Here is a 13,309-nt window from a genome sequence, read left to right as displayed (position 1 = left end):
TATGGGGCTTTGTTTTTCATGGGTTGGGCTCAGCCTTTTATTTCCAATGAAGAGAAATCTTAATGCTTCAGCATTCCAAGACATTGTGGACAATGCTATGCTTCCTGCTTTGTGGCAACAGTTTGGGGAAGGCCCTTTTCTATTCCAGCATGACTGTGCCTGAGACTGTGAGCCAGACCTTTTTGTCCAACCTCAGTGTCTGACCTCACAAACGCTCTACTGCATGGATGGGCAAAAATTCCCACAGAAACACTCCAGAATGTTGTGGAAAGCCTTCCCCGAGGAGTGGAAGCTGTTATAGCTGCAAAGCTGTCTGTGTATTTAGATTGCGATGTCATTAAAGTCCCAGTTGGTGTAATAGTCACGTGTCCCAATACTTTTGCCTATATAGTGTTATCATTATGTTTTATTTGTTGAAATGGCATCCCTAGATATATATAGACAGATATAGATATATTTCTATATATATACAAATTTCACATAGTTTTTCATTTCCTGGTTTCAGACAGTCTTGCAAAATGTTCATGTTAAAGAACAAAAGAACATTAGCAGATACCAGAACTGAAGATTTTCCCATCTCAGCAGAATGTGTTTAATCAATATCCAGTCCTGACTGGTTTGTCGTTGAGTTTTTACCTGATCCCGTCCGCTCTTGTGGACCGTCATATGCCTCTCCAGTTGGGCACGGTGTGCAAAGCTGTAGCTGCACTCTGGGCAGCTGAAGCTCTCTTCAGTCTTCTCGTGCCGGTACTTGATGTGCTCCTTCAGGGAGCTGTAACGCTTGTAGCCACGTGCGCAGTAGGGACAGGTGAGCAGCTGAGAGAATGAATCAGGAGTTCCTGGGAGGAAAAAACACGAGAGGAGAGAGTTGTAATGACATATGGCAGAGTGACGAGGGGAGGAGATGAGGGGGGTTAAAAACACACGGTCAGTAGGGAGGGCTCTTTGATGTTACACAAGGCCGGCCACAGTAACACTCCTCTGCTATTTCACTAATCACTGAAAGATCCTCCCACGCAGGTAAACAGCAGCCAGGTAACAAATGGATAAAAACTGATCAGTGGTCTACAGTAATGCCTTCTTGTCATTATAAAAATAGCTCTCTGGGTTGCCAATAAAGGACTGGTTTTAAATTTTGCTTTTGTACTTTTTGCTGACACAAAGTCAAGCGATTATAGCTTTCACACTCCTGAAATTCCATCATTTGATTGCCTATTGTGTGTTAGAAGCCTTTCAAAAAGACCCACACATGTAAGGAAAAGTGAGCTTGGTAAACAACAGCCTCCCGTGTAGATCCAAGCTGGTTAACAGAGGGTCTCAGTTGCCCGGCTCCCACACAGGTAAAGCATTACTTTGTTAACAGGTGATGTATTAAGTTTCCCTGCGGGACAGGTGAGGGCCTGGGGATGGGAATGCACACACATTATCGCTCAGGTAGCTGTGAGTCAGAGGTCGCACATACGTGACAAATTTACTCAGGTGTTGCTGTTTCTCTTCCTCTTTCCCCTCCTCCCTCCCTCTCTTTTTTCCCCTCTGTGGTAGCAGGTAAAAGCCAAAAGCCTGGAAGCAATAAAGGCCCCAGTGTGCTGCACTTAGCAAATATCTCTGTGTGTAATGATGTCAGAGAGTGGCATTAATGGGGTGGAGTTAACACCTGAGGTGAGACAGGGAGCAGGTAGAGCCAACCCCAGGGGGTGAATAATTACTAGGTAGGTGCAGTAATAGTGTGAGAGCTCAGTGACTATGAGCTCTCTGGTGGAAATAGTGTGTTTTCAGTGTGTGTGTGTGATTCGGGGACATGAAACTGCTTGCACATGCTATGCTATGCAAAGCACTCAATAGTTTTTCTGGAAAGGGACGTACACACATATGTGATCTGTCTTTGCACGACATCAATAGGCTGTGAGTGCTGTACCGTTCTCATCATGGATGCTGGCTTCAGGGGTGCCATGACGTTGAGGCTCGTCTTCTGGGGCCTCTGGGTAGATGACGGCTGTGTCTCCTTGCTGGAGCATCTCCTCCACAAGGGCATCTGTGCTCACATCATCCTCGCCGTCTGACACACAGTCCTCCTTCACTGTAAAGGGACAAAATGCACACTGATTATTTGAGCCAATTAGGTAATTGAAAGGAATTATTGATTACCCCGTTATTTCAAGACCGAGATGTTTTTCTATTGACATGGGCTGTACATATGAATCCTTAACCTTTGTGTATGAAATATGATAATGTCACATAGAGTGTCATTAGAGCTGAACCGGATCTTGCTGTACAAGCCCTTGATCATGACAAGTTCACCAGCCTGGAATGAGGTATATGGTGCCGGGAGCAAAAAAAAAAAAAAAACAAACATCCTGAATGCTGTTGTTCACAATAGGATGAGAAAACTAATTAGCAGCAAAAGCCACAGGCTACTGTATGAGCATCAAGCTCTTTGTAAGAACTGAATGGCAAGCCTCTATTCAGAATATTAGGTAAGGTACTTGTTGAGACTAGAACTGATAATTAGGTGATGAATCTTCTCCTGATGTATTGCGGCGAATAGATATCATGTAGAAACGGATGCGCGCACACAGCACACAGAGAGCGCTCCGCTCTCTGGAGAGGCTTGGCCTTCAGACTGTGCTTAATATCCCAGCAAATGAGAGCCTGCATGTGGGAGCCGAGTGCGTTTTTCCTCCCCATCACATGAGCTCATCTAGCTAGTCTAACGAGCACTAATTACCAAGCTGTGGCTTACAGGAAGTTGTAACCTGAGGATGGAGTTGAGGGTGCACGAAAGCTTCCTTCCCTAGTTCCGTCTCCCAGTGCTTCCTGAAGTTGATACCGGAATCAAGTGTAGTGTGTCGACGATTAAACCGAGCATTATCCCTCAGTGGATATGCTAGTGTGCCTATGTGCATCATTATACAGAATTATTTCAAGGGTGAGCAATCAGCTAAAAGTAAAGTCAGGCTACTGTTGATACTGTGGTTATGTTAACTGGGCAGATGTTTTACCGACTGATTTAAGCATTCCTCCTGCTTAGAGTAGAGTTGAGAATTGTGCTTTGTGAATTGTGTGTGTGTTGAAAGACGGGGCCAGCTGTGTTCTCCTCAGAGATGGGAACAGGTGTAGCGCTTCATGACTCACTGACGCACAGTGAATACCAGTACTCTTAGCTACAGCTCTGGCTTCCTCTGGAGCACCTTAACAAAGCCGTGAAACAATATGAGCACAGTCATGTGTTGCTATGGTTATTGAAGACCATTCGGAGAAACCTCCCGCCCTGTAAAAGACCCGGGAGAGATGATAATAATACAGAGAGAGAGGCTGTGTGTTTGTGAGCATGTAAAGCAGAAGCCAACAGCAGGTGCTGAGAAAGTTGAATTGTGGAATTCTCATCCTGCAGTGGAGGGTCAGGAACACATTAAGGACTGCTACCAACACATATCACACAGCTTTTGTCCAGTGAACACATTTTTTTAGTTTGTCTTCTTGGGAAATGTACCTCATCAGTTTCTTTTCCAGAGTGAGTTCTAAATTGAGAAACTGATGCCATTTTCACATCTGAATATAAAGCTAACAACTGGTTAGCCTAGCTTTGCAAGCATGGATCACAGAGTCAATATCCTGGCCCTGTAAAACATTTTTACATCAAAATTAGACACATCTTTCACTAGTGTTTTTTTCTGATTTTCTGGATATATTAACATGGATATGTGTGTGGTGCTGAAGAAGAAACAAGTAAGACAGTTTGCCACACCATTCTTTTAAGATAATTGTCTTCTATATTTCACACTTCTGTGGGTTGTTGACAAAACATTGTAAAATGTGTTGCATGTGAGTAAGTGCTGACCTGACTGTGTTTAGTTCCCATCCCCAGCTCAAAGGCAGTATCCCAACACTCAAACACACCTCTAGGCTACTAAATGTTGAGCATGTGTGTGAAGAGTCCCAGTTGGGGGTCTATGGTGCAAATGTATGACAAGCTGTTGTTTTCAGCCCTTCTGTGTGTGTGTGTGTGAGAGAGAGAGAGGCAGAGTGTATGTGTGTCTCTCAGCTCTTTGTTAAGTACAGAGCGAGGCAGGAGGGTTCTCAGCCTTGCTGAGGTGGCCCGTGTTAGTAGGCTGCTCCCCTGACATGAAACATCACACAGGGCATTTTATATGCTGACGCAGGGATGTGAATGCACCACTGCACAAGTAGAAAATCAGTTCAAAAGCCCCAGAACGAAGACCCTGTGAGGTTGTGGCAGGACATTCTGTCACAGTTCTTCTGATCTATCGAAGTACTTTGTTCTTCATTTATTTTACAGCATGAACGGTTTGTCTATAGTATGCCTTAGAACGAAATGACCAGACCACCCACTCTCCTCTTCTTGTTTCTTTCTCATCCTTCTCTGCCTACATCTCTGCAACGTGATACATCAGTATCCTGTGATGCATTTCCTGCCCTGGCCGACCTCTGTCCCCACAGCTTCCTGTGATCGTGCATCTAGACCTGTTTGTAGATTTTATCTTGGATGGGAGAGACATATCAGCAATAACGATTTGCACCAACAGCTCAAACATTCCACAATCATTAGTAAAGATGTTACAACTCTTATCAACAGGAGGAAAGTCAGAGGAGAGGCTTGAGGTATTTCCAAATCATTTTAATTTGGATATCCTTGGCTAAGTGCTATCAAACAATTGTGCTATGTGTCTCCACTGGACAATCTTCCCAGCTCTCTGGAGAATCTTTCTTTCCTGTCCAGAAGGGTTGTAATGTCACATCGTGACGTAAGGCATGAAGGAATGTAGGTGTTCCTGTGTATCCACAGAGCCCCTGCTGCCAAAATGATCCAAATGGATTAGAGACCAGTTCGAAGGAACATCAAATATCATCACTGCACCTCTGGCCAGCACAGAAGAAGCAGTGTCATTTTGCAGGAGAGCCTTGTAACTCCACTGCTAGTTGAAATAATGCAGTACAGCAAAAGTGCCCATCAGACACACTCAACAAACAACCAGCTCATCTTCTAGTGGCCTCAGGCTATATTTCCATGCAGTTAAACCCAGCCTTTCGCTCTCATTAAGTGCCATTGCAGCCTCACAATATCAAAGCTCTCCAGCTCCACCCTGCCCATTCTCTGAGATGTAATCATGCTCTACAACTCATCAAATATAAAGGAGAAGCCCTCCCAGGTCAAAGCTCTCTCTGCCTTTTCCTCCCCTAGACTTAGTCAGCCTGTTCTTAGAAGGGAGCAGGCGGGAGTTCCACTGCTACATAATCATTTAGGAGTGAATGAGTAATGACAGCGAGCAGGGGGGCCATGATACCATATAATCAAGAGGAATGATTCTGAACAAGAGAAACAGTCTGAGAGAAAGAGAGCATTAAAAAAAAAAGGAGACGAGAGATGCAAAGCACTGAAAAACCACCTTCTGGTTTTAAAGCGCTGCAGTCTCAGGAGAAGGGGTGTCAGGGTTTTAATTTGAAGCAAACTGGGCTACGCTGAGGAGAAGATTAGTGGGTGGTGGTCACCTTTCAAGGCTGCTCCAGAGACTTCTCTGTTGTCAGGAGAGAAACCAACAGAGGGAGGGATGAAGGCATGAGAGCCGAGAAAAGTGTGTTTGTTTAAGGGACTGTGGCTTTCTCCGTGTTTCATCACTTCGATCCAGCGTGACAGAAAAGTATGTATGATGTATGAGATGAGTGCTAGACACAGTGAGAGAGCAAGAAAGGGAGGTGTGTGTGTGTGTGTGTGTGTGTGTACGAGTGTGCACATGAGCAAAGGCAAAAGAAAATATGCCTGATCAGGCCTAAGTGTGGAGCGCAGCCAGCTTGCTGAGCTGTTTCAGTGTAACTCATGCTTTTGAAGTGTTTAATGTTCACAAGCCCTGGCCAAAACCAATGACATTATTCTTCCTCCAACTTTCCCTTTATGCTAGGAGGTGCAGCTGGAGAGAAATGATGAAAATGACTGCATAGTCTGGGGAATAGGTGGCTACATTGAGGACAGGTCCATGGTTTAAGCGTGTATGTATGTGTGTATGTGCAGATGGAAATCTTGCAACTGAAACTGACTGAGCTGAAACTCAACTCATTGGAGAGGAATTTCTAAAGATCCCTCCCTAAACTGAAAGTGAAAGGTTGTGGGACATTTCTCCATGTGCTAACTTGACCTCTTGCTAAATCAAAGCCCCCTTCAGTTTCACACATCTCTCAACCATGAAAAATCCAGCCAAAAACTGTTCGCCCCAGCAACACCCTAAAATAAATATTCTTGTGGCTGAATATCTTATTACATCTGATATGGCCTTGTCACAGTGTTGCACACACTGTACTTGGCACAGGCTTGAAAAACTAACAGTGTCACACACAGATTTATATGCACATGCAGTATGAGGTCAGGAGAGCACCAACATCCTTCAACACCTGCAATTGTTGTTTTTTTTTTGTGGGGGGGTGACATCAGCCCTTCCTGTGGCTGCCTCTGATGTCACTTCCACACAGTTTGAGGTAAAAAGAAGTTCAAGGCAGCCCCTCCAATGCCCACCAGTACCATAAAGCTCTTCATTGGTTCTTTGGTTGGGAGGCTATTTTCTGTGCTCGAAGGTCTCTCCCTCTGTTGGCATTGTCTTTGTTTAATATCGTGCTTCCTGCCTTAGTTGGAGACCCACCACGTGTAGTACCTGTTTCCTCACACTATGTGCTTCACAATGAGACAAAGCCTGGTACTTAACCGTGTGCAGATGTCAGTGGGACATTTCTTAACCTGCACCGCGTCAGCTGAGGTCAAAATGAGACAGCAGCAGTCAAACAATTGATGATGTTACAGATATAAAGAGGTTGTGTGACACATTTGCATTTATGTACTGGAGGCATTTGTAAAAAGTGCTCTTATTCTGAGAGACAGGAAAACATATCAAAGACAGTTTGCCAGTCTAACGATGGCAGAGCTGACAGTGAAAGGAGACACTATAAAAATATACATCTTATGAAGTCATTTGTTCTGATAGTTGAAATTAAAAGAATATTTTGCCAGCATAATGTAGATGATACTAGTGAATTGAGAGACTTTAATTTGCCTTGTCTCAATAAACTGGCACTTGTCTAAAGACAGTTCTGGCAAATAGTGAATTAAGTACTTTTATGGAACTGGCATGATTTTCACATTATAGGAAAACAGAAAATTGGGACAAAAGTGACAGTATATTGTGCAAACGTTGGATAGGAAAATGAGATGTGTATTTGTATGATTCAGTGTGGATATGTGGTAATAATGTGCCCTATGATTGTGCGTCTGGTCTCACCTCCGTCCCAGCAGCGCTCCCTGGGGTGCTCGTCTTCTGGCAGCGTGCTGTCGCAGTCTGCCCCATCCACCAGGCTGCCATCCTCCTCCACGATGTGCAGCTTGTCCTCATCATCCGAGTCTGAGCCGGCATCCACCACATTGTTGTAGTTAGTCACTGCGCAAGGAGGCAGACAGGACAGAGGTTAGAATGGTTGGTCAGATTATGTCTAATTTTTAAAATAATTAGACTTCAAAGGAAAGTGAACAGATTACACAAATTAATTACTTTTATCCTTAATAAAAATAATGGAAAGTGTGCTATATGAGCTTCTTGGTTATGAGCACTGAATGTGAAAGGCCATGAGTCATAGAGGTTAAATATATGTGCTATGTCATTTAAATGTCAAAACTATTAAAGGAAATGGTCGAAGGAGGTGGGGTACAGAGCTGAAAACACCAATTAAATAGACCACGGGCTAACTTCAGTAGATGAGGTGAAACTTTAAATGTTCCCAGTGGGGACAGGAGGTTGTTAAAGCAGGAGAGAATAAAACAGCTTGGGCACTAACAACAGTGTGAATGGAGGCTTATTAAAAATACTGCAACTCATGATTTTGATGTCTCAGTGTAGTAAAAGTTTGCAAATGAAAATCTGGGAGCGATACGAATGCAAAGTGAAAACAAACTGCGGAACAACAGGCTCCGTGGTGTAGAGAAAATTCACACTGATACATTTGCAGACACACATACAGTACCAGTGTGTGAGATCATTAGATTGCAGGCTGAAGTGGTGTTTGTGCTGTGTGGGAGTCGGTGTGACCTGGTCGGTTGTGTTATGGGCTGAAGGAGCCAGGAGACACAGAGACAGCCAGCCTACAGAGAGGATTATTACAGGGAGTAAATTTTCCTGACCGACTGTCTGCTTCAGATGTGTGCGAATGTGTTCCTGTGTGTTCCTGTGTCTTCTTTTCATTTACAACCAGCTCCTCCATCTCTCATTTCCACCTGTGATACTTACACCCACCCCACCCACCCCCATCCTCCTTCCCTCTGTTCCACTGAGAGAGCTACAGATCCTCTCTGAGGCCAAATCAATTCTCCACTGAGAGCAGCCCAGTCAGCAGAGGGCCCGGGCTGCAGCACAGAAACTACCTCCCCAGCTACTTTATCTCACATCATACACACTGCGCACATACACCAACCACCTGCGTTCACTCTCTGAATATGCACTGCTAGTACAAAGCAATCTGAACATTTTTTCTCTCCATCTTCACTCACCCCAACCCTGCTCGCCCACCTCTTTCTGAAGTGGCTGCTTGTGTTTTTTGTCAGAGGAGGCGTATCTGGGAGAATCACGATCCCTGTTTCAATCATTGTGAATTGTTTTGGTGAGGTCTCTCTCTGTCTGTCTGTCTGTCTCTCTCTCTGTGCATTGTGCAGGTCGTTACAACAGGTTGGTATTCACACAAACTCTGTGGATGTGCAGGGTTCAGGCTGAGAGGGAGGCGGGAGGAAGGAGGCGTGGGGGCGGATGGATGAAAGGTGGTGGAGGACGGGGAGGAGGGAGAAGCACTGTTATTTGGCGAGTCGTTCACAGGGTCAACACTGCTGTGCCGCAGCTGCAAAATCCTATCAGGGTTCATCAGGCGAGCTATTTCATTCTCAACCTCTTTCTACTCTTCACGTTATTCCTCACTCCACACTTTTTCTTTACTGTGATGTGACCACATCCATATTGTACAAGAGGTACAAGAGGCTCACTCAGGGGTGATGCACATCCTTTGTACCTGGTCTATCAAAGCTATGTGCTGTAGTCTGTTTAAATTTGTTAACAGGCAAGCCAGTAGAACAACTGAACTGACCTAGAAGCCATAATGCTGGATCCCATTCAAATAAACTGATAATTAATTGGATTTATATAGACTGTATAAACTTGTCTGTCCTTGTTCCTGTCTCTCGTGTTGGCCCGACACCTCCTCGTCCCCACCTCTTTTTTCTGTCAGAGCGACTCTAACAGCTGATGTATTGTCCATTCAGCAGCACAAACAGTGTGCAACACTTCATCCTGAAACAGGAGCTGCTTTAGGACAAGTCTGAGAGGCTGTTTAGGACCGCAGCCACTCAGGTGTGGAGCTGAGGTCAGCGATTACAAAGGCAACATGCTCCTCTGGCAGTGTCAAGAGAAAATGATCAGATATAAAGCTGTAGAGGGTAAATCAGTGCGCTGGTGTGTGCAGACGGGTGGTGGCATTGACCAGTGGGACAATAAACATGGGGGCTACAAAGTACAGTAAAGGCTGGTGATAAAAAGAGTAAAGTATTGGTGGTGTGGGGGGTGGAGAGAGATGGTCTTCCAGTGCCAAATGGTTGGCGGTGTTGAAACAAAAATGTGTGTTCCAACAGGAGATGTAACACCTAGCGTCAACAAAGGCTGCAGTCCCTTCTGGCTGACCAACTGAGCGTTTGGACAGCTGGCCTCATTAGCACTAGCATGCTAGCACACAACAGGAGGAAAACTCCTACGCAGCTGAGAGAAAGCATTGGTAGGTGGAGGAGGTGAAGAGCTTGCTTTTGAAAGTTTGCTTTCCTCCATAGGTTGCGGTGTGTTGCACACCTGTGAAAATAAAAGCCTGTAGTTATGGTTTGGCTTTAATTTGGTCTGTAATCCTGACCATAGATCACATCTTTACAGTACCTTCCAGCACAGAATCATTCTCTTAACTGGATAACAACTCACAATCAGTGCAAGCTCAATAGTCTCAACACAACATGTCTTGATTCTGACTCTCTACATCACACAAGTCAAGCCTTTACCAGCAAAGACCTAATGCATCCTGGTAACAGATCCAACTGTTATTGATGGTAGCAGAGGAGCTAATGTGAAAGATTCTCAGGATGATGTCATCATCTACAGATCTTTGCAGCATGCTACATGCATGTACTACAGATGGAAATGGCCAGTGTTCCCCAGTAATACCTTAGTAAGTAACAGCCAGGATTTGTCCACCCTCACCTTCACTTGTTCCCAGAGTGTGCTGAAGGACAGTACCAGACAGTCTATGTCAGCCATGCTTAAATATGCCTGCTGTAGAGAAGGCTGTGTTGTTATGACACCTGCCATGATATATCAATTACTGACAAAAGAATGGGTGACTGAGTGGTTTACTTCCAAAACAAGTCCAACTTTACCCCAGTGGAGAGGATCACCTTGGCAGATGTATCATCACTGGTCTATGAACACAGTACATGGAGTGTCACGTCTCTCTTGACACAGGTTCTTTTTTAAGCAGATTTTGTCCTGTAGTTCTGTAAACTTGTTGGCGCCTATTTTAGGTTGCTGACTGCTTGTTGATGAGTAAGACACATTTCAGGATCTAAAACTCACTGTAGAGTTGTACTTGTACTACAGCAGATGGCCTGGTTTGTGCATCAATACACTAAGGCGTGCCAGATAGGAATGGCAGTATCTCAGTCTCTGTGGGTGAGTGAGCTGTCTCTGCTCTGAGGCCCCCAAGATGTGAGTGACTGGCCTAGCTGAGCTTTAGATGAGGACACAGAGAAATATATACAGCCTGAGAACAAACACATTACCATCTGAAGGAAGCTTTTAGCTTGATTCATTACCTATAAGGACATCTGTAAGGAACCCAACACCTATGTGCAGGCCGATAACCCCATACCAGAATGTGTAGGAGGTATGTCTGGAATGTCCAACGAAAACACTTTTCCCTGAGTTTGGCTCTTAAAGAGACAGATCAAAGGGTGTGCTCTCTCCCTGCTGCTAATTTCAGTCAACTGACTGACACATATTCTGAGGTCTGCTGTTGTTCTGCTTGTGATTAGACAGACTGACTCATCATGAACAGCAGCAACTATTTGTCTGGCCTTCTCTCCCTCTCTTGTGTCTCTATATTTAGCCTTGGTACAGTCTCCCTCATTGAGGTACGCCACTTATCTCATTTGGAGCTCAGGGCCAGGCAGGCAGCAGTGGAACTACCACAGGCATCCTCAAAGAGTACAGACCCTGCCGTCACAGAGTCTGCCCTTGCGGCTCTGCGATGCCATTTTCTCAGGAAAGCCAACCACTACAAAAAAACCCCAGCCCGAACCAAAGTTAAACAAAGCCGTGCCATTCAAAACCTCAAGTATGCCGTCTCAAGGTGAGGCGCCTCATTCAGCACTGAGGTAAACGCTGCTGGTTTTGTTAAAACAACAGGCTTCCTCCCACAGAGTCAGGAAGGTCAACTCAAGTGCCGATAACAAAACAAAAGAATTGGAGATTTTTTATGGTTAGCTTACTTGTAGGCCGCCTCCAACTTGGTAGGCCATTTATGTCGGGCGAAGATTATTTTGTTCCAGTAGTTACAAGATATAACTGTGGACACATCCCTTCACACAGTCAGTTAGCTGCAGAGGGCACTAGGGGTCCCAAGAGACTGTTTCCTAACATGTTTAGACTTGCCTAGCAGCTAATGCCAAGCCTTTCCCCCACAAGTGTCTGCCAACCATACCAGAGGAGGCCAGTCACATCTAGGACCAGTAATGTCCAGGCCAGTTTTTCTTCAGAAACTCCCCAGACAACATCAAATGACTCTTACTCACTGTTCTAGGTTAGAGTGACAAGGCAAAAAAGCAGAACCACTGGTAAAGACTTTAGGTAAATATAGACAGAGTCGTCTTGAGAATTAGTGATGAATTTCTCTATTAACTTGTGGTGTCTAATGTTCCGCTGATAGATTCAGGCAGCAAATTCAACTAGACACAGACAATTAGTTAATAATATTCCATCAAAGTCAAAGCACTTGAACAACCTGTTGGAGCATGAGGAATTACCTCAGAGGTGAGCTTGAAGACAATGGGCTCTTGACTTTCTAATGACTCTGATCAAGGTTTTAGCATGTGAGCTAATGGGTCTCCACAGGTCACTCATCTCCCATCTGATGAGCACTTTCCATGATAACACTAATGCTAATGGGGGCTATTGTTCTCTTAATCTGCATGATGACACTTCCAAGTGTAGAGGAAGTCAGTGGGTGTTAATGAGCTTTAGGAAAAGCAACAAAAAGACTTAACTGCGCCTCAGAGATTGTGGAATGCTTTTCAAAAAAGAAAATTACTAAACCATGCCTATTAGCTGCTTTGCTTTCCACGTACCTTTATTACTCAGGGTTAGTCCTAATAGTGCTGCTGTACCTAAATGACACACAGATAATGGACTGTATTTCTACTGAGAGGAAGTCACAGGCTATGGTATTTCTCTTTGGGGCTAATGAACATGGTGATGAGGCACACATTCTGTTACACTGGGAGCCCTCGAGAGTTGCTGCTTCTGGCTCCTCTCGGCTTTTCTAAATAAGGCCAGGTGGGCTAGTAGGGACCGGAGGGTTTGATCACACCACACACATGCTCACGCACACACACAATGCCCTGGCCACCATGTTTACACTTGTCTTCCAACCTATGTTTATGTTGGAGGTGAGACAGCCCCATCCACGGTAATAACAGTGGTACACCTAAGTGAGAGTGAAGAGTGTGTGTGTTTTGTATGTTAAGCTGTTAAAAGGCACGCTTGGCATGTGGGAGGGCTTTCAGCCTTTGTAACTGGTCACATGACTTTGGTTTCATACCCTTTAAAGAAGGTTGTGATGAACTATTGGATGATTAACACATTCAACTAGAACAAAGAAATTCCTAAAAACTGATGCCACCCAACAAAACTCCCATAAGCGCATGCAAAACACTATGCTACCCACTTACAGTATCTCTGGACTTTCCCTCCCTCCCTTCATCCATCAGTGAAGAGGCCTGCTCCAGTTCTCCAACACTCAGCAGGTCTGCAGTGAGAGAATGCCCACCCAATCAACCATTCCAGCTATAGACAGTACAGGCAGGTGACTGAGAAAGCAGTGATGTAGAAGGTGGGGGGTTGGTGAAAAAATCAGAGGAAACATCTGCTGTAGATTCTGGTAAGTCCAGAAAACCTGCAGTCACGCTTCCGACAACCATGTTACTTCTGCTCTCTCTTTTACCACTCTGTTATGGGTTTTT

The 13,309-nt window shown here is 44.8% G+C and overlaps 1 protein-coding gene across 1 annotated transcript in view; it reads right to left on the bottom strand.

Moving 5' to 3' along the window:
- The window catches only part of zeb1b (zinc finger E-box binding homeobox 1b), a 46,797-nt gene that overhangs the window by 8,242 nt on the left and 25,246 nt on the right, over positions 1-13,309 (bottom strand). The window contains exons 2-4 of the mRNA XM_046371043.1: positions 7,281-7,436; positions 1,916-2,077; positions 637-839 (exon numbers count right to left, since the gene is read on the bottom strand). Of these exons, the coding sequence (XP_046226999.1) occupies positions 637-839; positions 1,916-2,077; positions 7,281-7,436 (521 nt within the window). The remainder of the gene's footprint in view (positions 1-636; positions 840-1,915; positions 2,078-7,280; positions 7,437-13,309) is intronic.

This window comes from Scatophagus argus, chromosome 18 (genome assembly GCF_020382885.2).
Source record: "Scatophagus argus isolate fScaArg1 chromosome 18, fScaArg1.pri, whole genome shotgun sequence".
Classification (NCBI taxonomy): domain Eukaryota; kingdom Metazoa; phylum Chordata; class Actinopteri; family Scatophagidae; genus Scatophagus; species Scatophagus argus.
The sequence above is the reverse complement of the archived record's forward strand: the minus strand, read 5'-3'. Positions and strand labels throughout refer to the sequence as shown.